This window comes from Ostrea edulis, chromosome 10 (assembly GCF_947568905.1).
Source record: "Ostrea edulis chromosome 10, xbOstEdul1.1, whole genome shotgun sequence".
NCBI lineage: Eukaryota > Metazoa > Mollusca > Bivalvia > Ostreida > Ostreidae > Ostrea > Ostrea edulis.
In genome coordinates this window covers 27,936,830-27,961,886 of record NC_079173.1, presented here as the reverse complement: position 1 = coordinate 27,961,886, position 25,057 = coordinate 27,936,830, and the positions used below count along the sequence as shown (strand labels likewise).

General features: G+C 35.0%; 1 protein-coding gene across 5 annotated transcripts in view; it reads right to left on the bottom strand.

The window, feature by feature from the left end:
* The window catches only part of LOC125678016 (integrin beta-3-like), a 39,121-nt gene that overhangs the window by 6,106 nt on the left and 7,958 nt on the right, over positions 1-25,057 (bottom strand). For 3 of the 5 annotated variants that reach the window (XM_056152373.1, XM_056152376.1, XM_056152374.1), the window contains exons 3-17: positions 22,286-22,384; positions 21,704-21,785; positions 16,558-16,692; positions 16,115-16,211; positions 14,713-14,809; positions 14,057-14,077; positions 10,468-10,554; positions 8,189-8,272; positions 7,412-7,489; positions 6,214-6,420; positions 3,422-3,507; positions 3,254-3,305; positions 2,799-2,951; positions 1,049-1,185; positions 319-440 (exon numbers count right to left, since the gene is read on the bottom strand). In XM_056152373.1, the coding sequence (XP_056008348.1) occupies positions 319-440; positions 1,049-1,185; positions 2,799-2,951; positions 3,254-3,305; positions 3,422-3,507; positions 6,214-6,420; positions 7,412-7,489; positions 8,189-8,272; positions 10,468-10,554; positions 14,057-14,077; positions 14,713-14,809; positions 16,115-16,211; positions 16,558-16,692; positions 21,704-21,785; positions 22,286-22,384 (1,537 nt within the window). The remainder of the gene's footprint in view (positions 1-318; positions 441-1,048; positions 1,186-2,798; positions 2,952-3,253; positions 3,306-3,421; positions 3,508-6,213; positions 6,421-7,411; positions 7,490-8,188; positions 8,273-10,467; positions 10,555-14,056; positions 14,078-14,712; positions 14,810-16,114; positions 16,212-16,557; positions 16,693-21,703; positions 21,786-22,285; positions 22,385-25,057) is intronic. The other 2 variants (XM_056152375.1, XM_056152377.1) reach the window with 1 other exon arrangement.

The window sequence follows — 25,057 nt, the reverse complement described above, 5'->3', positions numbered from 1 at the left end:
ACCATGGAATCACGTGATCAACTTATTACCCCATAAAAGGTTATAGACCTACTTTCCTTGCAACTGCATATCTTTGCCAAATTCAAAATTTTTAATATCCACGGAAATTGATAAAATCATAGTATACTTCGTATATTTTTAACATTACATGTATGTGCTGGTACAGACTGAACGTATAAATCTTTAAACCGCATCGTTATGAAAATAAAATATTGGCTCCATTGAACTTGAAATCGATTTTAATCAAACATGTTGGCAAGTTCCACGTACGATTGTATATATAGAGAAATAATCAAGAAAAAGAACTGCACACGTTACCTCCACATAACAGCCCATTATCTGAAGGGCAATCCAGGTCATTGCATTCACATCGGTCCCCACTGTATCCGTCAAAACACTCACATCTTCCGCAGGTGCAGTTTCCGGCATTGTTGCATATTCTGAAGCATTTCGTAAAAGCCGTTTTTGTACGGGGCAAAAATATAAAACATGAATATTAAGGAAATCCTGTGTGATAAAAGGGTTACTAGTCGTGGAAGCCAAGTGGTTAGGGTGCTCGCTTAGCAAGAGGGGAAACCTTGGTTCGAATCTTGATAGCGGTGCTGCCTCAAAGGTAACACGTTTGATATATGTAGTGACTGCTCTCTCGCCGGTTAGACGTGAAAGTCACATGTCTTCCGAATATAACCTTCACAAGGGTAGACGTTGTCACGATAAAGAACTACCGCGGTACACTGTAGTAAGCGCCTTGCATTTGTCAGAACTTGTCACACGTCACCTAATGGTGGTAGAGTCTCTGTATGAGGCGTCAAACAGTATACATACAAAAATTATACACAAATCTGAACAACTCATACATTTCTGAATTTAAGTCTGCAAAATAATGGATGTTTTACTGCTTTTTTCATGCACGCATTATAACTACACGTATAGAATTATTCAAGGAAGATTAAACTTTTTCTAAGGAAATACAATCGCTACCAGAATGACAGCACTGTTTATGCAATATTGAAGTAATCTCAATGATAGGAAACTCTGTATGCAGTACCCTGAATCCGTGCCGCAGGCCTCCGCTTCCGTTCCTCTTTCGTCGCATTCGCATGTGTCCCCCGACCATCCGACATTACAATGACAAACGCCACACTCGTACGTCCCTTGATTATTACATTTAGTACTGTTTGGTTCCTGTGTATAAATAACAGTATCTCTATAGATAATCCCGTCAGTATTACATTTAGAACTGTTTGGTTCCTGTGTACAAATAACTGTACCTCTAGAGATAATTCCTTCAGTATTACATTTAGAACTGTTTGGTTCCTGTGTACAAATAACTGTACCTCTAGATAATCCCTTCAGTATTACATTTAGTACTGTTTGGTTCCTGTGTACAAATAACAGTACTTCTATAGATAATCCCTTCAGTATTACATTTAGTACTGTTTGGTTCCTGTGTACAAATAACAGTACTTCTATAGATAATTCCTTCAGTATTACATTTAGTACTGTTTGGTTCCTGTGTACAAATAACAGTACTTCTATAGATAATTCCTTCAGTATTACATTTAGTACTGTTTGGTTCCTGTGTACAAATAACTGTACCTCTAGAGATAATTCCTTCAGTACTACATTTAGAACTGTTTGGTTCCTGTGTACAAATAACTGTACCTCTAGAGATAATTCCTTCAGTATTACATTTAGTACTGTTTGGTTCCTGTGTACAAATAACAGTATCTCTAGATAATTCCTTCAGTATTACATTTAGTACTGTTTGGTTCCTGTGTACAAATAACAGTATCTCTAGATAATTCCTTCAGTATCACATTTAGTACTGTTTGGTTCCTGTGTACAAATAACAGTATCTCTAGATAATTCCTTCAGTATTACATTTAGTACTGTTTGGTTCCTGTGTACAAATAACAGTATCTCTAGATAATTCCTTCAGTACTACATTTAGTACTGTTTGGTTCCTGTGTACAAATAACAGTAACTGTACCTCTATAGATAATCCCTTCAGTATTACATTTAGTACTGTTATTGTATTGAAATCAATTAATGTGATTACTTGTTCTTTGTTCACTGAGGCATTAGCTCGACCATTTGTAAATTAATACGTTTGACAGCGTGACCGTTGGAATGAGAGAAGACCCTCAACATCTTGCGACACGACTTTAGAAATTTGATCCGCCTATTCATTTAACGCAGAAAACATAAGGCAGTTGGTGGAAATAGTGCTTTGTGACGTCATATTTTTAACTAAACATAAGATGATACGAGAAGACTTTTCTGTTTATCAAAGTAGTCTGTAATCGTTTACAAACAATTCATCTATCTTATTTACCGATTTCGCGATGAAGTACCTCATACAATAATGACGGTGACATTTATCAAGAGAACTTTGGGATCTCCAATTTTTCACCAGATGAAGAACAAATCACGCGTGTATAATCATAGTGTCGCTTTAATGTCGTTTGGAAGCTCTACAGATAACCCAAACCAGGTTTAAGTACACGTTTATGGGGTCATTTGGCATTTACACGCACACACGCATGCACACAGAAACACACACACGCGCGCGTAATTTTGCGAGATTAGCCATTAGCGAATATTTCGTTCCCGCAAATAAACTCCTACTGTATATTTTATAAACTTTAATACAGAAAATTTACGCAATATATAATGATTTGCGAAAAATCACGTGAATAAATACACCATATTGTACACACAAAAATAAGGTGCCGCAAAATATAAGCGATCTACAGTAACATCAGTGAACTGTGAACAAAATAAGGCTGACTTACCGCTTCCGGTTCCAGTTGACATTTACATTCACAGACATGCTCCACTTCTATTTCAACTCTTTCCTCCAGACCCTCAGGAAAAAGGGTGAAGATAAAGTCCCTTTTCTCAGGACAAACTGTCAAATTGGATACTAGATACACTGTAAAATTCGCCTAAAACACAGAAGCATGAGAAAATGTAGCATTTCTATGTTTTCTGTTTTGTACGATAAAAATAGAATTATCTAAAAAAAAAAAACCAACAACAACAAACAACAACAACAACAACAGATATACTATTTACTGTGTAACAGGGAACCCAATAAAGCGTTGTAATTGATTTAGCTGTACATAATCAAAAGAAATTTAAAATACCTTCATTTATCAAGAAACGGAATTAAATATAGACTGAATGATATCATGAGGATTACCAAAAATAAGAGATGACTAATTTGTTATAACTATTATTTCATTACCCATTTGTCAATGGTCAGGCCTGTGCATGTGTCGGTCCTATCGAGTGTACGTCTGCAAAGTTAACAGATATCAGTGACTATACACAATCAATGTTTCAGTGTAACATTAACAGAACATTATCAAGTCATCATAGCGTGCAAATAAGAAAATTAAAAAAGAAAACCAACCCTCCTGTTTTACAGTTAGAATACAGCCCCATGATCAGCTCCTCTGGAACCCCACTCGTGACGATTTTAACAGTTTCACGAAGACGCTGTAAAAATAAGTACATATGATTAAGTCATGAGATCTCCATACAGTGGTATCAAGACAGCTTTATATATATAGGCTAGCTACGAATTAACGATTGTTATCTCAAAATAGCGCTAGCCTAGATGTTCGTTCAACCTAGCTAAGTAGCCGCTACGATCTTTAACACAGCCCAGTCTAGAATTTATTACAATTAAGACTGTTACAATCAATTATTCAAAAATATTTTGTTGAAAATATCGTGCATCATCTTGAAAGCGAAGTGGCATATTTTGTCAGAATTATGCCATATATTGCACGCAACGTGCAATGTTCATTCCAGGATTGATGGCATCATTTTGTAACCGTGTTCTAAAGATCACGTGATGGTTAGGACATCAAAAACATTTAATATATATACACATAGACAACACAAAGACAATACGGGGTCCGTGTTTGCCCAACTCTCTATTTTGTATTGCTTATAGGAGTTATGAGATCGATCACTGTTCGTTATCTTCACTTTTCATACTAGCAGACAGCAAATTTAGTTCAGAAGCGCTGTGCATGCATGAATAGATACAGGTAAATGTCTAAATGGAGAAATCTTAAGTACTTCAAAGTAGAAAAATGAAATAATACAGTATTCAACTACCCCTAACTCCCCTCACTTAAAAACAGATATCCCGCCATTCACCAAATTAAGAAAGTTGAGTCATAAAACGTGATTTACTTATAAGTTATACCTTATGTATAAGTTCAATGATATTTCCTTTTTGACAAAATTCCTGCACTGTTGATAGTCTTCGCTTTCTACCTGAACATATCGTCCTATCCTTCCCTACCTGTTGTTACTACATGGACTAATGGGGATCTATGTTCTTTGATATGAATCCCGTGGGGATCCGGGTTAGAATAGGTTCTCAATACCTCTTGTTTGTTGTAGAAGGCGACTAAATGGAGCAGTCCTTCGGATGAGACCGCAAAAATCCGAGGTCCCGTATTACAACAGGTGTGGCACGATAAAGATCCCTCCCTGCTCAAAGGCCATAAGCGCCGAGCATAGGCCGAAAGTTTGTAGCCCTTCACCGGCAATGGTGACCTCTCCATATGAGTGAAATATTCTCGAGAGGGACGTTAAACAATATTCAATCAATCTATTAATCAATATATGCTCTTCTGTGACAAGTTCAATGTACATTGTACCTATTTTATCCATTAGAACCTGTAGACGCTTCCCTACATCCCATTACCCACAGGATGGTCAGGAATCGTGAGAGAGACTTCTTGTGATATAACAGAGTTCCTTGTATGATTTTTCCATCAAAATTTGCACCTTGATCACCATGAGACCCGAGTACCTACCATGAGAATGTGTTCATTGTTTGAGATACAAACGTTTCGAAAGAGGCGAGACATTCTACCAATATAGTGCATGTAACAATAGTTAACTCCGGTTCCCTATTTTTAAAGAGCGTACACCTATAGGTAATGTTCGGGTTTCCAGTTTTCTATTGACTGGTGGTTAATATTTTGCCAATGGGTAGCCTTGTCAAAAATTCTATGATTTCAGATTTCCGTAGTATAGAAAACCAAAACAGTTAACAGACAATTGATGAATAAGTGCAGTATTTAATGACAGATAAATCTTAATTATACTAATCATGAGTAGAAAATGATAAACTACGTTCAACAATCACACAGCAGTACGAAAAGGATTATTTGTAATCAATAAGTTAAACACATTCATCTATAGCATTCTAATTATTCTTTGTATAAATCAGTTTACAAAATCTACATATCTTTTGATAATGCTTGCAGCATCAACATTTTCAAGATTTCAGGGACTATATGTAGATAGCATGTGAATGTTTGTGTTAGCTTCGATTTGTACATGTACGAATGGTGACCAATTAAATTCTGGGAGTACTGCTGTATTCAATTTCAGTTTCAATGTTTACGTATAGGTCCCAAGCCTTTTCTCACATTGCATATAAATCAGTTTTCGTGAAAGTACGTTTTCAACAACAAATGATTATTTAAATTCATGGATATACCCATACTACAAAAACGTGCAGACCTAGTTCACAGGGAAATCTCAAACTGCATCGTGTCAAACCTAGGGTACATATGTAAGATACGTTTACATTGTCGATGTTCGTGTCGGAGAGCAACGATTTCTTTACGAAATTAACATTCCTTTCGTTGTTTTGGAATTGCATTGCATAAGGCAATATTCATATGCATTATTCAATATGACGCAAAAGGTTTGTGTATAATGAATTGCATTAATTCATATATAGATCCTTCCATTTTCATTGATGAAGCTGATGGAATATTATTTAGCTTTTATGCAAACTGTCATGAATTAAGACAAATTTTTGTAAGAAATATGTCATTATGCATGCTAAACCATTACAATTTCAGTATATTTTCGAAGTTTCTTATCAGAATCTTTTTATGTAGTTTCACCAATCATAATATCTTTATGTGGATTAACCAACCAGAATCTGTTTATGTAGTTTACCCAATCAAAATCTCTTTATGAAGTTTAACCAATTATAATCTGTTTTTGTAGTTCAACCAATCATAATCTTTTTATGTATTTTCAGCAATCAAAATCTCTTTATGTAGTTTCACCAATCAAAATCTCATAATGTAGTTTAATCAATCAAAATCTCTTTATAGAGTTTAATCAATACTCAAGAAGAAAAATAGAAAAGCCTGATACCCTGTAGTTGTTTCCAACAATACTCAGAATATCGGAGGCGTCCGGGGAGAGAGCGGAAGCATTATTGATTCCTCCAGGTAAAATGGCGGCCAGACTATCATAAAACAAACTCCGAACAGCAGTATTGTCATTTCCTCCAATAACGAAGATTATGTTGATGTTGTTTTCACGTGCTTTTTGTACGATTTGTCCGACTGACGGATAATCCTGAAAAAAGAATTGTCTTGGGAAATGTACAAAAACGGAAGAGTCGTGTTGCAGCATCTTCGCTAGCCATTATGGGAAGCGGAGTGGACCGAAACTATAATGTCCGGATTGGACCATTTGCAAAAGCGTGAAGGTGCATTGCTTGTCGGCGCGAATACAAGTTGTGTAAAGTTATGTTAGCGTGACGGCGCGTTGCGTGTTGGCTTCTTGTGACTAACGAGCTGTCACGCTTTTGCAAATGTCCCTATCATGACACCATAGAAAATCCTTGGCTAGCGAAGAGGCTGTTGCAGTAACATACACACGTGTTTTCATCAGTCTGTATACATATAATGTATATCAGCTCTAAGTTTATTTTTTTCTATTTCTGACATGCTTACATATAATTATCATTAAATTGCAATCTCTGTTCTCTACAAAATATTTCAAATGCAGTGTGTCTCTTGTATGACCCTCGTGCGTCGACTGACTGTATCTCACTTCCATTTTCAACGACCGTGTAGTGTGCGGCAGTGTCGGGGATTCTATTGTCATCGAAAACAAGTTTTATAACATGCCTAAATGAAATGTTCATGGGTCTTCCGAATAAGATTTTCGCGTGTCTTCCGGATAAGATTTCCGTGGATCTTCCAGACAAGATTTACGCAGGTCTTCTGGATAAGATTTTCGTGGATCTTCCAGATAAGATTTTTGCGGGTCTTCCAGATTCGCGGGTCTTCCGGATAAGATTGTTGCGGGTCTTCTGGATAAGATTTTTAAAACCGAGGCCTTGTAACACGATAAGCGTTGGTACGATAAAGAACCAACATGGCTCCTACCACGGTTATGGATCTTTAGTACTTTGTCTAAAGCTGATGACGTCACCACATAAGCGAAATATCCTTGAAAAGGCATATAATTACTTAGTAAACAAACATATGCCTTACATTTGACTTCAGAATGCATTATATATTACAAATAGTATCAGATATAGAAATAGCATGATACATACTTGAATTTCAGCCATTGTATATTTGCCAGCATCATTCAGATGACATAGACCATCATTTGGTTCCAAAATATTTGCAAACTAAAAGCAAAGTGAATGTGATGTAACTATCATCGTATCTTATTTGCAATATTATTATGTGATGAAAAGGTCGGTATAACGAACAGTGATAAATCTCATATATCTGCTATAATGATTACAAAATAGAGAGTTGAGCAAACACGGACCCCTGGATATACTAGAGGTGCGATCAGGTGCCTAAGAGGAGTAAGCACTCCCTGTTGTGATGAAAAGGTGAAGATAATGAACGATAATTAATCTCATACATCTCTTATAAGGAACACAAAATAGAGAATTGGGCAAATATATGATATCATAATTGGTGGTAACTTTCTGGAAAATAAATATTTTATGAAAATAGAAAATAAAAACATAATGTTAAACATGTACACTGCACATGTTACATGTAGCTGCCCTTTTACATGTACCCCAGTAAAAACATTTTTGAATTTTCATTTATCTATTGTGTTCTAACTCCTCCTAGATACTTGTTCCCGCCTTTAATGCTTCTAGGGCTTCATGTTTGTCCTGTTCTCGGGTTTGTATTTTAGGGAATTAATGATATTGATCACTGTTTCTTATGTTCGTCGTTTTACATGCATAAAAGGATACTATAATCTAATTCTGAGAAATCCAGAATCTAACATTGCATTAACTGGAAACACGAGGTAAAATTTTGTATTCTATCAGAGTTTAAATCGGATTGAATTCAATACTCACCCTGCCGTCCCCCGACTGGTGGAAGTTTATGTCTGTGGCGTAGATCACCATCCGTCTGGCCTTTTTCCTCCACCCTATTCTATCCTATATATTTCAACATACTGATAGTTCATCGTTCATTTTCAATTGACGTTATAGTAGGTACTAGTGTGCATCAGGCTTAATAAACATATGAACTGTTCCACAATTTGTAAGGTTTCAATGGAAGGGAATCACGTGAAGACGTTTTAAAGCTAATCACGTGATGACATTTTAAAGCTAATCACGTGATGACATTTTAAAGCTAATCACATGATGAAGAAAAGAGCATCGATATTGTTTGAATGAAATCAAAGCTCTTCAACCTTGAATAGCCAACCACAGCTTCCTTCTGGTTGGATCATTTTCTACTGAGAAAGCTAGCTGAGGAGAACATAAAATTATTTTCAGTAGATTGTGTAAGACATTTACTTAATCTCACACCTAAATCAATTTGTGATTCTGATTACCATGAAATAATGATTGAATAGAAATCTTGAAGTGATTTTTCTTTCACTATGAATCCAAATAGTTTGAGAGCAAACTCCTCCATTGAAATCTGGTGAAATAGATGCATGTACCATGTATATAAAATTGATACAGATTAACTAATTGATAGTGATGCATCACATTTAATATTTGAAATACATTAGTGGCACATATCCATAATATTTCAAGTTCAACCTTCTTATGTGTTCATGTCATTTGATCTCTTCTTGCCTAAAGTTTGAGATCGTGATTTGCGTTGCCAAGATATTAGTCACAGTACAAGTTAAGCTCTGTAAATGGATCTCGCAGAAATTTAATTTTGGATTTTGCGAAGGTTCTCGTGAACAAATCTTAAACAATAGCAAAACTAATGCCTTGCTGATAATTGGAAATCATCGCAAATAAGGTCTGGCGAAACAATATCGAGATGCCGTAATCGGAAGAATACCATCAAGATAATTCAAGAGGAATAAATATCCCACAAACTGTTATTCAGAGGAGTACTTACCTAACAAACCATTATTCAGAGGAATACTTACCCCACAAACCATTAATCAGAGGAATACCTACCCCACAAACCATTATTCAGAGGAATACTTATCCCACAAACCATCATTCAGAGGAACACTTATCCCACAAACCATTATTCAGAGGAATACCTACCCCCACAAACCATTATTCAGAGGAATACCTACCCCCACAAACCATTATTCAGAGGAATACCTACCCCCACAAACCATTATTCAGAGGGATACCTATTCAGAGGGATACCTACCCCACAAACCATTATTCAGAGAAATACCTACCCCCACAAACCATTATTCAGAGGAATACCTACCCCACAAACCATTAATCAGAGGAATACCTATCCCACAAACCATTATTCAGAGGAATACCTACCCCACAAACCATTATTCAGAGGGATACCTACCCCCACAAACCATTATTCAGAGAAATACCTACCCCCACAAACCATTATTCAGAGGAATACCTACCCCATAAACCATTAATCAGAGGAATACCTATTCCACAAACCATTAATCAGAGGAATACCTATCCCACAAACCATTATTCAGAGGAATACCTACCCCACAAACCATTATTCAGAGGAATACCTATCCCACAAACCATTAATCAGAGGAATACCTACCCCACAAACCATTATTCAGAGGGATACCTACCCCACAAACCATTATTCAGAGAAATACCTACCCCCACAAACCATTATTCAGAGGAATACCTACCCCATAAACCATTAATCAGAGGAATACCTATTCCAGAAACCATTATTCAGAGGAATACCTACCCCACAAACCATTATTCAGAGGAATACCTACCCCACAAACCATTATTCAGAGGAATACTTACCCCACAAACCATTAATCAGAGGAATACCTATCCCACAAACCATTAATCAGAGGAATACCTATCCCACAAACCATTAATCAGAGGAATACCTACCCCACAAACCATTAATCAGAGGAATACCTATCCCACAAACCATTATTCAGAGGAATACCTACCCCACAAACCATTATTCAGAGAAATACCCACCCCCACAAACCATTATTCAGAGGAATACCTACCCCATAAACCATTAATCAGAGGAATACCTATTCCACAAACCATTATTCAGAGGAATACCTACCCCACAAACCATTATTCAGAGGAATACCTATCCCACAAACCATTAATCAGAGGAATACCTATCCCACAAACCATTATTCAGAGGAATACATATCCCACAAACCATTATTCAGAGGAGTACTTACCCCACAAACCATTACTTGCATCAGTCCATCAAACAGCCCTTCTGTAATATCTTGATTGGCAGTAGTATTTACGTCATTAACAGCGTTCTACAACAAGGTGTTTCTGAATTTAAAAGCACGAATAGTAATCATTACCTAATCATAACATGCTTAAGGGGACGGTGCTATAACTGAATGGTATATCTAGCTGATGGTTGTATTTCAATATCTCAACATTTCCGATGTTTTTGCCTTTGATATATACACAAATTCCTCACGTGCTGCAAAAGTAAACAATTCACATATGAATATAAATGAATGTAACACACTTATTCTAACGACAGGAAGTTTCAACAGAAATTATATCAAAATGTTAATATAACACATAAACTTACTTTTGAAAATACACGAGAGTATGAACTACATTGCTTCACGCCGGCATACTTGATGGAGAATTAACGCGCTTCATGAAGAATGTTCCGGTGTGTAGGGTGACAGTTTGTACCTTCATGCATTTTCAAAAGTGAAATTCATTTCTTAAATTCATGAGTAAATTCCTATTTACTAAAGTTTATATAGTGCTTATGAAATGTCCTTGTTTTTAAAGTTATTTTGAGAAGGTTTTGCTTTATACATGTATCAACAAGTTATCGGTGTAGTTTAAGTAAATAAAAGAGAATAATATAACATTGCTATGGCTTGTCAAATTATCCACATCACCAATTTAACTGTAGTTTCATAAATCTAGTTGATATAGATGAACTCATTAGAATGATACCTGGTACAATGTAGCCGTATCACATGTAAAATGCAGCAACAACAACAACACGTGTAAAATAAACAACAAATGTAAGAAAACAGCACGTGTAAACTAAACAACACGTGTAAGAAAACAACACGTGTAAAATAAACAACAAATGTAAGAAAACAGCACGTGTAAACTAAACAACACGTGTAAGAAAACAACACGTGTAACATAAACAACACGTGTAAGAAAATAACACGTGTAACATAAACAAGTGTTAGAATACAACACGTGTAAAAAAAAAAAATCACGTGTAAAAGAGAACAACACGTGTAAAACAGAACAACACGTGTAAAACAGAACAGCACGTGTAAAAGAGAACAGCACGTGTAAAACAGAAGAGAACAACACGTGTAAAACAGAACAGAACAACACGTGTAAAATACAACAGCTCCTGTAAGAGAACAACATGTTTAAGAGAACAGCACGTGTAAAAGAACAGCAAATTTACGACAAGCGCACCTGGAAAAAAAAGACGGTTGGTTGTATATTGTTTTAAGTCCCTCTTCAGAATTTGTTATTCAAATGGACACTTCACCATTGCCGGTGAAGGGCTGCAAAATTTAGACTACGCTCAACCTTTGAGGAGGGAGGGATCTATATCGTGTCACACCTGCTGTGACACGGGACCTCGTTTTTGTGATTTTATTCGAATGTCCGCCCCATTTAGTCGCCTTTTACGACAAGCAAGGCGTACCGAGAACCTATACTAACCCGGATACAGAGGTCGTTTCATAGAACAAAACGTTTAAGAGAATACAACATGTAGGAAAAGAACATGTATAAGAGAATAACCTGTATAACAGAATAACCTGTATAACAGAATAACCTGTATAAGAGAACTATGTGTCACAAACTATCAATTGGTACTAAATAATCTATATCAATACATTTCACTTGAAAGCAGTCTATCAAACTCAATGAGCTGTGTTAATTCCAAAAAGTCATATTCAACTACTGCTTCTAATAATATAACGTTTATAGGATATTAGAATCGGATTTGCAGTGCTCGAACGAAGGAAAGTATTAACATAGCAAACGGTAGAGGGTTACTTTTAAACTGAGAATGGACAAGAGAGCTAGTAGAAGTGTGTATTGAATGAAATATTCATTTTACCAAATAAACCTTAGAAGCACAGTGATTAATTATTTGCATATAGATATAATGTCATAGTTTTAAGAAGTAAAACAAACTTCTCAAGTGTTTCTTCTTCAAGTGTACAATGGGAAATTAAAATTAAATGCATCGGAATCTTATGTGCATTACCTGATATCGAACTCAATAGGCCATTACCCTAATCTAGCCATTAGATTTTATCCATTACATATCAATAGATCGAATCCTGTAACATCAACTTATTCGTCAGTAGCCTGTCTCGATTTAGAAATTGATCATACGTGAAAATGTTCCCGCGTATAGAATCAGGTCAGAGACACAGGTGATAATGGGACACTGCTACACAAATTTAGAATGTTGACGACGGAGAAGCTGAAATCATCTCGTTTGTTATAAAGTGGTGTTGTTAGTTTGACATCTATTTTCATTTAAATGTCCATTATGAAGCAGATGTGTTAGACAGAGTGGTGTCTTTTATATTGTGTTCGTTGGTATATATCGACATATGAATGCCTTATTTTCACGTTGAACCTATTACAGGAAGTAAGATGTAAATTCCTGGACAAACATTATACTTATATCATATAGATATAATGTCTCTAGATGTCTGGACAAACAATACTTATATCATATAGATATAATGTCTCTAGATGCCTGGACAAACAATACTTATACCATCTAGATATAATGTCTCTAGATGTCTGGACAAACAATACTTATATCATATAGATATAATGTCTCTAGATGCCTGGACAAACATAATACTTATATCATATAGATATAATGTCTCTAGATGTCTGGACAAACAATACTTATATCATATAGACATAATTTCTCTAGATGCCTGGACAAACAATACTTATATCATATAGATATAATGTCTCTAGATGCCTGGACAAACATAATATTTATATCATATAGATATAATGTCTCTAGATGCCTGGACAAACAATACTTATATCATATAGACATAATTTCTCTAGAACATTTAACGAGGAATGCTACTCCAGAGAAAAATATGGATGAAAAGTGGCGGATACATGTATACATATATAACAATATTTTGATATTGAAAACTTTCGAATTTAGTTTATTTAGTGAAAAACTTCAGTTTTAGTAAAAAGCAATCTGTATAAATAAAATTACCCCTGCTGGATTTGAACCCGTGATCTACAGTTAAACAGTCGACTTGCTAACCTACTGAGCTACTCATCTAGGCAATGATGTTTCAAATGAATAGACAAATATTGCTGATATTCCGTATTTTCATTACTATTTTAAAAAGACGTCAGCCATTATGACAATGTAGAGTACCTCACAAAGATATGTTTTCTGAAAGCACAACATTTAGAATAACGAGTATATTAACCAATTATCAGCAGGAAATGACGTCACTACTGACACAATTCACGCCAAATGGCCGTAAATAGTAAAAAGAGAAATTTTATGAAACCTTAGATTTCATTCATGAAACAAAATACTTAGTTCACAATGAGGCTAAGAAAGACCGTTGTAATATTTATTACTTTTAACATTAAGTGAAAGGAATTAATAGAAAATTCCATATATCAAAGTGCTTGCAAATGTGCAAAGATTGAATGAAAACAGTGTAGGCGTAAAATAGTTTGACACACAGAGATGTTGGAAAAACACCGTAGTAATCACCATGTGTGTGTTTAAGTATTTACCTCAACAGCTAACAAGGTCGACTGAAATAGAAATGAAATTCACTTCACAACATAGAAAATGAAGCTTGAGTTTGAGATTTTTATATGCTTGCTGGCTTTATAACTGGTGACTACCAAATCAGACCTGCGGCGGTAGTTCTACAAAGCTGGTGTTGTAAAGTTCGTCTGCACATAAGAACTGATTAAGAACGCCTCTGCAAGAAAACTAAAAGGTGTCGAAACCACATGACTCCGATTATACTAATATAACAAAGTATTATATTTCTGCCTTCTTTGTCCAACAGCGAGATGCGAATCTGCTGTCTCGCTCTCAGACCAAATCACGTGTCACTGATAATCCGACAAACACTCTTTTAAATTGCGGCAGGCAGCCACTATTGGGAATACTGTAAACAGGGAAATAATCGCCCCGTTTTATTTTCGCTCCTTTCGCCATTGTTGTCACTGGGTAAATTTAGGAATGGGTGAATTTGTTTTTTTACTTATATCTCTCCTTTGACACAACTGTTTATGTGCGAATTTAAAACGGGGCGAAACTGTCTGCAAGTGTAGAAAAGCCAAAATAACATAGGGCGAAAATAATCCTGTATACAGCAGCTTAATTCTGCCATGATCTGATCATTATTCCGAGTAACTAATTGGTCTATATTACGTACCTTGAACTTCGTTATGTTACTGGTCAAGGATTGTCGATGGAGGAAGGAGTATGGTTTGTCGCACTGGATGGATGGGGAGCCGCAGGGATAGGCTAGACTAGAAAATATAAAGAGATCACCGGAAAATAAAATATAACACAGTGATTTTCGTTCATTTTCCTGTTAATGAAATGTTGTGGTTTTTCTAACATAGACAATTTCGTTGGTAAACAAAATCGTGGGTAGTTACCATGTTCCCCATTCCCCAAAACTTAAATGTGTATGTTGATTGAGTTTAGCCACGAAAGGAACAAAAATCGATATTTATATTTTATTCAGAAATGATGAAACCATGGCATGAGAAACTTATAAATGAAAAATGTCCTAAGATATATGAGCTCCTTTTGTCTAGTATAAGCTGAAAAATGTAGTCACATTCAGGAATATGAATAAAATAGTTTTCTTTCTACATGTAACTTGCTTGCTGGAAAAACCCGTAGGCACAGATTGTGCTCGTTTATTCGCTGACCTGTTTTTTATATTCTTATAAGGCAAAATGGGTAGAAAAATGATCTAGCTGTGGCCTTCAACTCGATATTAAGATATATCTACAACATTTCACCTGTTAATAATACTCATTTTCATTAATATGTCGATTCGACATATCCAAGTGAACTAAAAACAAGAGACAACACAGAGTCTTCCACATCTGCTTCATTTTTAGATATTTTGTTAAACAGATATGTTAACAGCAAACTAACAACTCAACTTCGTGACAAACGGGATGAATTCAGTTTCTCCATCTTTAAATTCCCATATCTATGTCGCAATATTCTATTATCGCCTGCATATGCTATTTATGACTCTCGACTGATTCGATATGCAAGAGCTTGTTTAAGTATGGCCAGTTTTTGAACTGAGGCAAGCTACTGATAAATAACTTTAATAATGTTACAGGGATTTCTACATCGGCATTTTACAAATTGTATGGTCATTGTAACACTCTAATTTACCAGTACGACCTGCCATTGGGTTTAAATACTGTGTGGAGTGTTTCATACCAATGGAGGCCGTTCTTTACACACTGATTTCGACTACGGATTACTCCGTTTACCTGATGAGATATAGGGCTCACGGCGGGTGTGACCGATCGCCAGAGGATGCTTACACCTCCTAGGCACCTGATCCCACCTCTGGTGTATCCAGTGGTCCGTGTTTGCCTTACTCTTCATTGTATGTTCGTTACCTTCACTTTTTCATTGTTTATCAAAACAAGTATAATGTTTTGCATGTATTTGAAGTACACCATTGTTTTGTTTGAATATCGTAATTTTTCCGTCGTATATGTAAAAGAAATATTCAGGCTAGGATTATTCCTCTATTCATGAAAGCATGGTTATGTTATGAAGTTTCATTGACTTACAATAAAGGGTCTACACGGGTAAATGGCCATATAACTTTATCCATTGCTGTCCCAAGTCCAAATCTGAAATCGGTTGTGAGTTTGGCTATTTCATCAGCTGAAGACATACAGAAACACGGTTGTCGTAAAAACATTTTAAAACAGAAAACGTCAATTTAATGACGAAAGATCTCCTCACATCCTTAATAATGAGATAATGACAGATCTATCCAAACCATCGGTAACCAACACTTTAAAGGTGTAAGTATTATCTACATTGTAGTCAGGTTTTAGAGGATGCAGTGAAACACTTGATGATAATGAGATAATGACCGGTATCTTTAGTGGTCAGATTAAAAAGATAACGTTTCTGGGCTACTCTATGAAATTTCTATACAAGTATCAGGACAGCATTGATATTAATAGAGTACTTCACACAGCCATATCTAACAAATATACTTTACCTATGTCGTAAGCGAGTGCATTGAGTCTCGCTATTAATGCTTTCATTGTATACGACGGATCATTCAGGAAGTAAAGGTCGAGCGGAAAGTTCCTTGCAATCTTGTAGAAGACCTGGAGATTACGAAACAGGATGTCTGGAAGATAACATCAATAGCTATTATACATGGATTTCTAGTCAATGTTTGCTACTTCCTGCTTCTTTCAATCACCATATGTTGACGGGGCGCCCCCTACCGGTTGCGAAGCCTGATGGCTATGGTGCTTGTTCTTAAGAATATTTTTAATTAACAATGATATTTTACTTTTGTTCTAAATTAGTTTATTTTGATATAATTTGCTTTTAAACAATAAAATGCTTTCTTTGTTGTTTCATTGGTTGATGAAGGTACCTAACATTGCAGAAAGCGTTAGCGGGTTATGCAATTGTTTTTCTGCAGTGATTGCTACCTTCATCACCTGATGAAACAACAAAGAAAGACATTTTATTGTTTATATTTATGTTTTCATGTATTATGTAAAATATAAACTAGAATTGGGATCTAAAATATCATATGGTTGACCCATTTATTAGTTAAACGGAACAGACAATGCACCATTTGACCTTGATGACGCTTCATATTTGGTAATCATTTTTGCAGACAGGTGGTACTAGAAAACCGGGTCGAACTAGTTTGCAACAAATGTGTATTTATTGCATAATGAAAGCAATGTCATTTACAAAAGAAATATAAGAGAAAAGGTCCAGTGAATGTAAAGATTTTCAGTTATTTTACCTTCAATATCTTCACCAATTGATGTCATAGTTATTTCCTCATGAATATATGAACAATATGTGTATGGATCTTATGGATAAATGTAGTACGACTGGAAATATTCCGACAAAAATAAAAGTGAAATGCAAATCTGAAAAATAAACTTCATTTTTGAAAATACATGAGATCATGTATAGCATTGTTGCACGCTAGCTAATGCGCTTCATAAAGTATGCTGGCGTACAGTACATCATCACATAATCGCAGTACATGTCTTCATGTATTTTCAAAACTGAAATTTATTTCTTAAGTATATCTTATCCTATATGGCATTTTCATCGTTCAAATAGTACAAATAACCTTTGATTTTTTTTTTTAGTTATCCAATTCAATGGGGGAATGGAGACCTCCACTTGATCCGCCACTAAGTATGTTGTTTCCTAGAAATTTTTGGTGAATTTTGAGTGGAAGCAAACGGTAGTAAAGACCTGAAAGCCCCGTACAAAGCCTAGGGAATCCCGAACATGGACAAGGGAAATCCCGAATAAAAACTAAAAAAATTATAAATACTACAGAATCCGGTACAATGACTAGGGAAGTCCAAAAGACTAGAGAATTTGGAACAAAGACTACAAAGCGTGAACAAAAAATAGGGAATCTTGAATATTGGCATATGGAAGAGGAACGACAACTCAGATATGATGAGGAAAATACAAAATCGTAGAAATAGTCGTAGAAATAGTCATAATTATTTTAGTAAGGCGAAGATAACGAACAGTGATCAATCTCAATTCTTATAACCCCCCAAAGCAATATAAAATAGATAGCTGGGCAAAAGAAAGAAGTTGTACACCGTGCCGCTGAACTGTTTGTGAGGGGAATACTCGGTAAATGAATACATAAGTAGGCGCCGAGTAAGATGTGTATTGTTTAACATCCCGCTCGAGAATTTTTCATTCATATGGACACATCATCATTGCCGGTGAAGGTATGTAAATTTAGGCATATGTTCGACGCTTACGGCCTTTGAGCAGACAGGGATGTTTTTTTTTTTTTTATATATATATAATATTCATTTATTTCCCAGAGCCTACTCTATAACAATTTCAAAATAACTATAACTAATATAATAGGGCAGCTGCCAGGGATGGGGCCCTGACTAAGCTCCCTCAATATATATCAAAGTTTTTACTAAAGTACCACGCAGGGTACATATTAACTAATTTAGATGTACATTCATTGAATACATAAATTTCATTGCATGTCAGAGTAATATTGTCATAGTTGACATTTAAATATATAGGTTATACAGTATTCATATTGTATGATGATCAATGTAACAATGAGTTAGTAGATTACAACAATGCCATAATGTTAAATATAATAAAGCTAGGGATTTTCTTAAAACATATTACCACTCATGCTGCCTCAGGGTCCACACACACACAAACTAGAGTCCAGAGATGACCCTAGGGCAGCCTAGCCGGGAGACCATTTTCTCCCAGTAGAGGTGGATTTATATCATACGTAAAACTACATTTACATAATTAAATACATGTTGTACGTGAACATATCGATTACAAATAAATACAGACATATGAATAGTAAGAAATATATGTATATTAATTAAAAGTATGTTACAATACTGATAATTTCTCACACATTGATTTAATTTTATTAAAGTTTATCCGAAACTCCTAATATAATGTCTATATAATTCGAGTTATGAGTGTTACATTTCTTAAGTACTTTATGATATGTTAGCAATTCATATTTTATATGTTGTTTAACTCTTTCTTGTGTTTCATTTTTGCTATTGAGTCTACATAACATTTTGAATTTGTAGATACGATAAGCAATGAAAGAAATTAAAATATCAAGAACTGATATTTTGTCATTTGTTTCCTGATAGAAGCCAATAACAATATGTTTCCAGCTAATTTCAAATTTTAATGAGGAACTTATCAAATTCCAAATATCTTTGACATTTGAACAATCAAATATTAAATGTTTACAATTTTCTGTTTCATTTGGACATGAGTTGCATTTACTGCTTATATCTTGGCAGCATTTACTTAAGAATAAATTATTGCTGAGCAAGTTGTTCAAAAGTTTATAGTTGAACTCTGCAACCTTTTTATCAAAAATATTTGCAATTTTATGTCTATATATTTTTACCCATGATGATTTACACTGAATATGAAATTCTCTTTCATAGAATGACTGATAAATAGGTGTACGTGATTTTTTATTACATAAAATTTTGTAAAATATTTTTGAAATACCTTTGCTTAAGTCTAATAGTTTGTTACCGTACTGAAAGCGAGGGATTATTGGAGAGTTTGTGATAAATGGAACAATTGAAAGATCATATTTGTTTATAAATTCTCTAAAGACTGAATATAAAATCTTATATTGGCAAATCCAATTACTTTTGTATTTTAAATTATCAAGAAACCATTTAGCAGGTTTTAGACCACTTGAGTCACATATATCTTTGACATAGAGCAGATTACTTTTAATCCAATCAGGGAAATATAGTGTCTTACCTTTATATGTGAATAATTTATTATTCCATATTGGTTGTTGTAAGAATTCTGTAGCTGATAAATGCATTTGTCTCTGTTTACATTTATTGTAACATATAAAAATTTGTTGATAGAAAATTGGAAAGTTTTTGATTAAGCCATAATTTTTCAAATCTGTTTCATTGGTAATTAGAATATATTTAAAGTAAATATTATTTTTCAGACATAAGGATTCTACATATGACTTTAATTTTCCCTTTGAATTTAGTAATTTTTCAACCCAAGATGCTTTTATTGACATTAATTTTGACTCAACGTCTATCACACCAATACCTCCTTCATTAATGCTACGTATTAAAGTATTTCGTTTTATACGATCTGTTTTATTCCATAGGAACTTAAATATAAGTCTATTCATTGTTTTTATTTCTTCATTGCATGGTAAAGAGAGAACAGAGATTCTATATAAAATCTTAGATAGAGCTAACGTGTTGATCACGCAAGTTTTTCCACAAAGAGTGAGGTTTCTTGTTTTCCAAGCCTCAAAAAGTTTTTCCATGTCTTTTATACAATTCAAAATATTATTTTTATAACAAAGTGTTTTATCATGACCGATGTAGATTCCTAAAGTTTTTACACAAGAGGAATTTATATTTATTCCACAAATATTATCCGTATAATTATGTTTTAGGTTTCCCATTAAGATACTTTCCGATTTGGATGTGTTAAGAATCATTTCCGAAACGGAGCTAAATTTATTTATGATATCTAGAGCATTATTCATTGAGACTTCATCTTTTAAAGGGAGTGTACAATCATCAGACAGGGATGTTTATCGTGCGACACCTGTTGTGACACGGGGCCTCGGTTTTTGTGGTCTTATCCGAAAGGCCGTCCCATTAAGTCGCTTCTTACGACAAGCAAGGGTACTGAGGACCGAGCATAGGCCTAACTTTTGCAGCCCTTTACCAGCAATAGCGACGTCTCCATATGAGTGAGAGATTATCAAGCGTGACCAGGGGCGGATCCAGGAATTGCAGTTAGGGGGCGCTACTTTATGAGGCAGGGGTCTGGGGGCCGCCTTGAGGCCCCCAGTGGGTCCAGGACGAAGTCCTGGTGGGGGCCTAGGGGGGCGAAGCCCCTGGAAGCTCCTGAATTTTACAGATTTTAAAGGGCTTGAAATATGTCTCCTATTTAGTCATTTGTACTATTTTCTATCATTTCTAATAAGGTGAAATTAATAATATGACGCAAATTTTAAGGGTTTTTGGAAAAAAATTAAGTTCTCCCAATGAAGTTATTCAAGAAATCAAAAGAGTTTGTCATTTATTTCTCCGGGAGTGGAAGAAATCATTGCTTCTTTTATCGTTTAGTACATTAACTAACAAGATACCACGATTTACCTTAAATTTGAAAATTTTAGGGGGGGGGGGGGAGCAGGCTGTGCCCCCCCCCCCTTAAATCCGCCATTGGTGATGTTAAACAATACACGACCAACCAACCATATAATGTCGATACACCCATGGTCATCTTACCGTATACGCAGATTCTTATTCTTTAGCGAGGATTTTGGCATTATCAGAAAAAGTGTTGAGATAGCTAGAAATTCAATATTGCTAACAATTTATTTCGTATCCTAAGTAATAGTTCTCTTTCATGGAATTATTAAGTCGCTAAAATTAGCTCTCACTAAATATACTTTTTATGGGAGAATCGCTTTTGTGTCTTGCTAAAAATTCCACTAATACAATAAGGTTTACTAGCATATTTTGTACACTCTTTTTTACCCTGTACATGCAGATATTCGAGTTTCTTGATAATATTAATGACAATAATTGATAAATGAATATGCTGATTTCACTAACTTGGTACCAGCTTTATCTTCACCCGTTGAGGTTTTATTTGTACTGGCTCCATTCCTGGTCCACCATCTGAGAACTCATTATTCTGAAAAGGAAGGTTATATAATATCTTATTCAAATAATGGAAATCACAAACCAAGCAATTCAAGAAAATTAATGGCATTTCCCTTGCGGTTCCTGATCATAATTTACCAAATTCTTTTCACTTTAAGCGCTAGTTTCACTTTCAATATCCAAACTGAAGTCATTTTACTCTGGTAGCTAACTGATAGACTTTTAATAGATTGACTGATTGATTGTATATTGTTTAACGTCCCTCACAATAATATTTCACTCATATGGAGACGTCACCAATACCAGTGAAGGGCTGCAAAATTTAGGCCTATGCTCGGCTCTTACGGCCTTTGAGCAGAGAAGGATCTTTATCGTGCCACACCTGTAGTGACCTCAGTTTTTGTGGTCTCATCCGAAGGACCGCCCCATTTAGTCGCCTCTTACAGCAAGCTAAGGGGTACTGAGGACCTATTCTAACCCGGATCCTCACGGGATCCACGATTTTTATAATAGAGAATCCATCCCTCTCACCCTGATGATCTGCACCCCGTGGGAGCCCCTCCTGACAACCTGTCTACATCCATTACTAGTTGTTTGGCTCTCTGTTGCACAACGATTGAAGGAATATTCCTAAATGAAAATAATTCATAGAAAACCAATAATTGTATGAACATCGCACCGAGCTTCAAGTATAAGTAAATGTAATGATCTGTAACAGTTACTCATATATACACTTGCTTACAAAAAAAAAAAAAAAAAAAAAAAATTCAATATCTTTAAAGGAGCATGGACACGATTTGAGCTGAAAATTTTAAAATTTTATTTTTCCATTCTTATTATTTACAATGCTTAACTAAAGTATTTCTAATGTTTAACCAAATTTTGAATATCAGTTGTTGAGTTATAAGTGAGATACAGCACTCGCAATTCTTTAATGTCAAATTGAGATGTGCCAAACACTATTTAAATGTGTTAACAATTCACTTGTAAATTCAAAAAAAAAATCTGCTTTAAGCGAAACTTTTACTAGTTTATTTAACCAATGTAAAAAAAAACAAAAAAAAAAAAAAAAAAAAACATGGCACGATCCTTGTTTACATAACAAGGACTTGTGACCTCTGTATCTCCCATGTACCTTGACTACTGACATTCAAATTTTTGCTGATCATTAGTAATACCTTAGTTAAGCATTCTAAACATTAAAAATCAAAACATAAAATTTGAAAATTGTCAGCTCAAATCGTGTCCACGTCTCTTTAAGCGTTCAGAAAAAAGTACAGAAAACCTGTCCCAACAGTAATTTTTCTACATTAAAGGGACACAACACCATCAAAAATCAACGAACCGGAACAAAACTCAAACTCGATCTGTAACTCACCAATATACATCTGCATACAAACACTTAGTTCAATATTTTAAAGTGTTTAGAAAAAGTCCGGAAATCTGACGATCAGTTTTCCGGATTGTTACGATAACAGTAATTTTTCTAAATTAAAGGGGAACAACTCCATAAAAAATCAATGAAACGGAACAAAACTTGAACTCAGCCTGTAATTATTATCCATGTTCAATTTTGTTATAATGCTATAAGATGTATGTCTTTCGCAATAAAGTTATTAAAGGGTAATTCATCAGTATACGCCTGCATACAAAAAATCAATATCTCAAGGTGTTTAGAAAAAACGTTCGGACCACTGGGTGTTGCAGAAGGACGGACAAGGGTAAAACTATATGCCCCGACCACTTTGTGGCGGAGGCATAAAGATAACTATTCCTAGACTTTCAGGGGAGTTTCGCGACCTCAAAGTGACTCCTAACCTCTGAACATGAAGGTTAGCATGTTACTAGTACTCTCTCTCTCTCTCTCTCTCTCTCTCTCTCTCTCTCTCTCTCTCTCTCTCTCTCTCTCTCCCACAAAACCTGTTAAATGGGAACGTCATGATGTGTGAGAGAAATAACACCTTTCTGTAAAGACAAGAGATGTAGCCCTATCTTATGCAGTTATAAGGTAAGACAAGACATGTGAGTAGAACATCAAAAGGAACATGTCTCGACAACACCTGTAAAATTCTAATTTAATGTCTTGTATCTAAACTTTTCATTTTCTGTGAGTTAGGTTAATATGGACGTATGTGTAAAGACAGTATTTTTGTGCTGATACATGTAGTACATTTCTACCTCCACAGCGCATGTCAAATGGTTAAAAACGGCCCTCACTTTACACGTTTTACCACCTCCCCTTTCTCTGTCCTCTTTCTGGAGTGGTAGTAAACAGTTCAGAAAAATACATATCCGATATCAATTCAATATACCCGGTACCTGTACTAATAATAGCAACACAAAATCTTCAATATACCTGTTCTAACAATAGCAACACAAAATCTTCAATATACCTGTTCTAACAATAGCAACACAAAATCTTCAATATACCTGTTCTAACAATAGCAACACAAGATCTTGAACTGTTTTTGACTTCTCAAATTCAACTCTCGATTGTATAAAATTACCACACCATCACGCTTTTAAAATAATTCGTAAATTTATTCCTCAGTCAAAAATCAGGGAAAAGCATAAATATTATCATAATTACATTAAAGTCCTACAACATTAAACACTTCTCAACATACGGAAGTGTGTTGATCACGGAGGGATATAAAACCTCTTCTGTTCATTACGCTTTGACGTATTTCTAACATCCGTTCATTTACAAGTCATTGAATATAGCTGTTCCTTTTGATATATTTATTTATTCAATTTTTAGGGTGGAGAATCTTTCACTAAAAAAAACTTGTATGGATACTATTTCGAAGTAAATATGAATATTTCTAAATAAACGTTTCTGTCATTTTGTTTCAACTGAAAGTTAGACTGATTTACCAACATTTTTTTAACGTTCATAAAGAAAATGATTACACATCAAAATAATCCCGCTAATTTTTAAAGGTAATGATGATTTATTTTCACTAAATTGAAAACAAAATCCGGGTCTCTTGTCTTCCATTTAAACCAAACGCATCTTTCTTTATTGAAACTGAGTTTTGAATATATAGGATTATATGTCTTAGTGGACTTTCTACAGCTATTAATTCTGTTCTACCTCCGGTCAGCTCAGTATTCCGTTACGACGTAACTCTGATATCATTATTCGTAGGGGAGCTTCGAAACTATATTCCAATCCGAAAACTTGAGTTATCTTTCCTTGACCCGGAACGTAGTGCGCTTGCGTAAAGTAGTTTAAGACTTCCGGGTACTATATTCGAGAAGCGTCATTATCAACAGTGCAGAAGTTGCTGTATAATACGG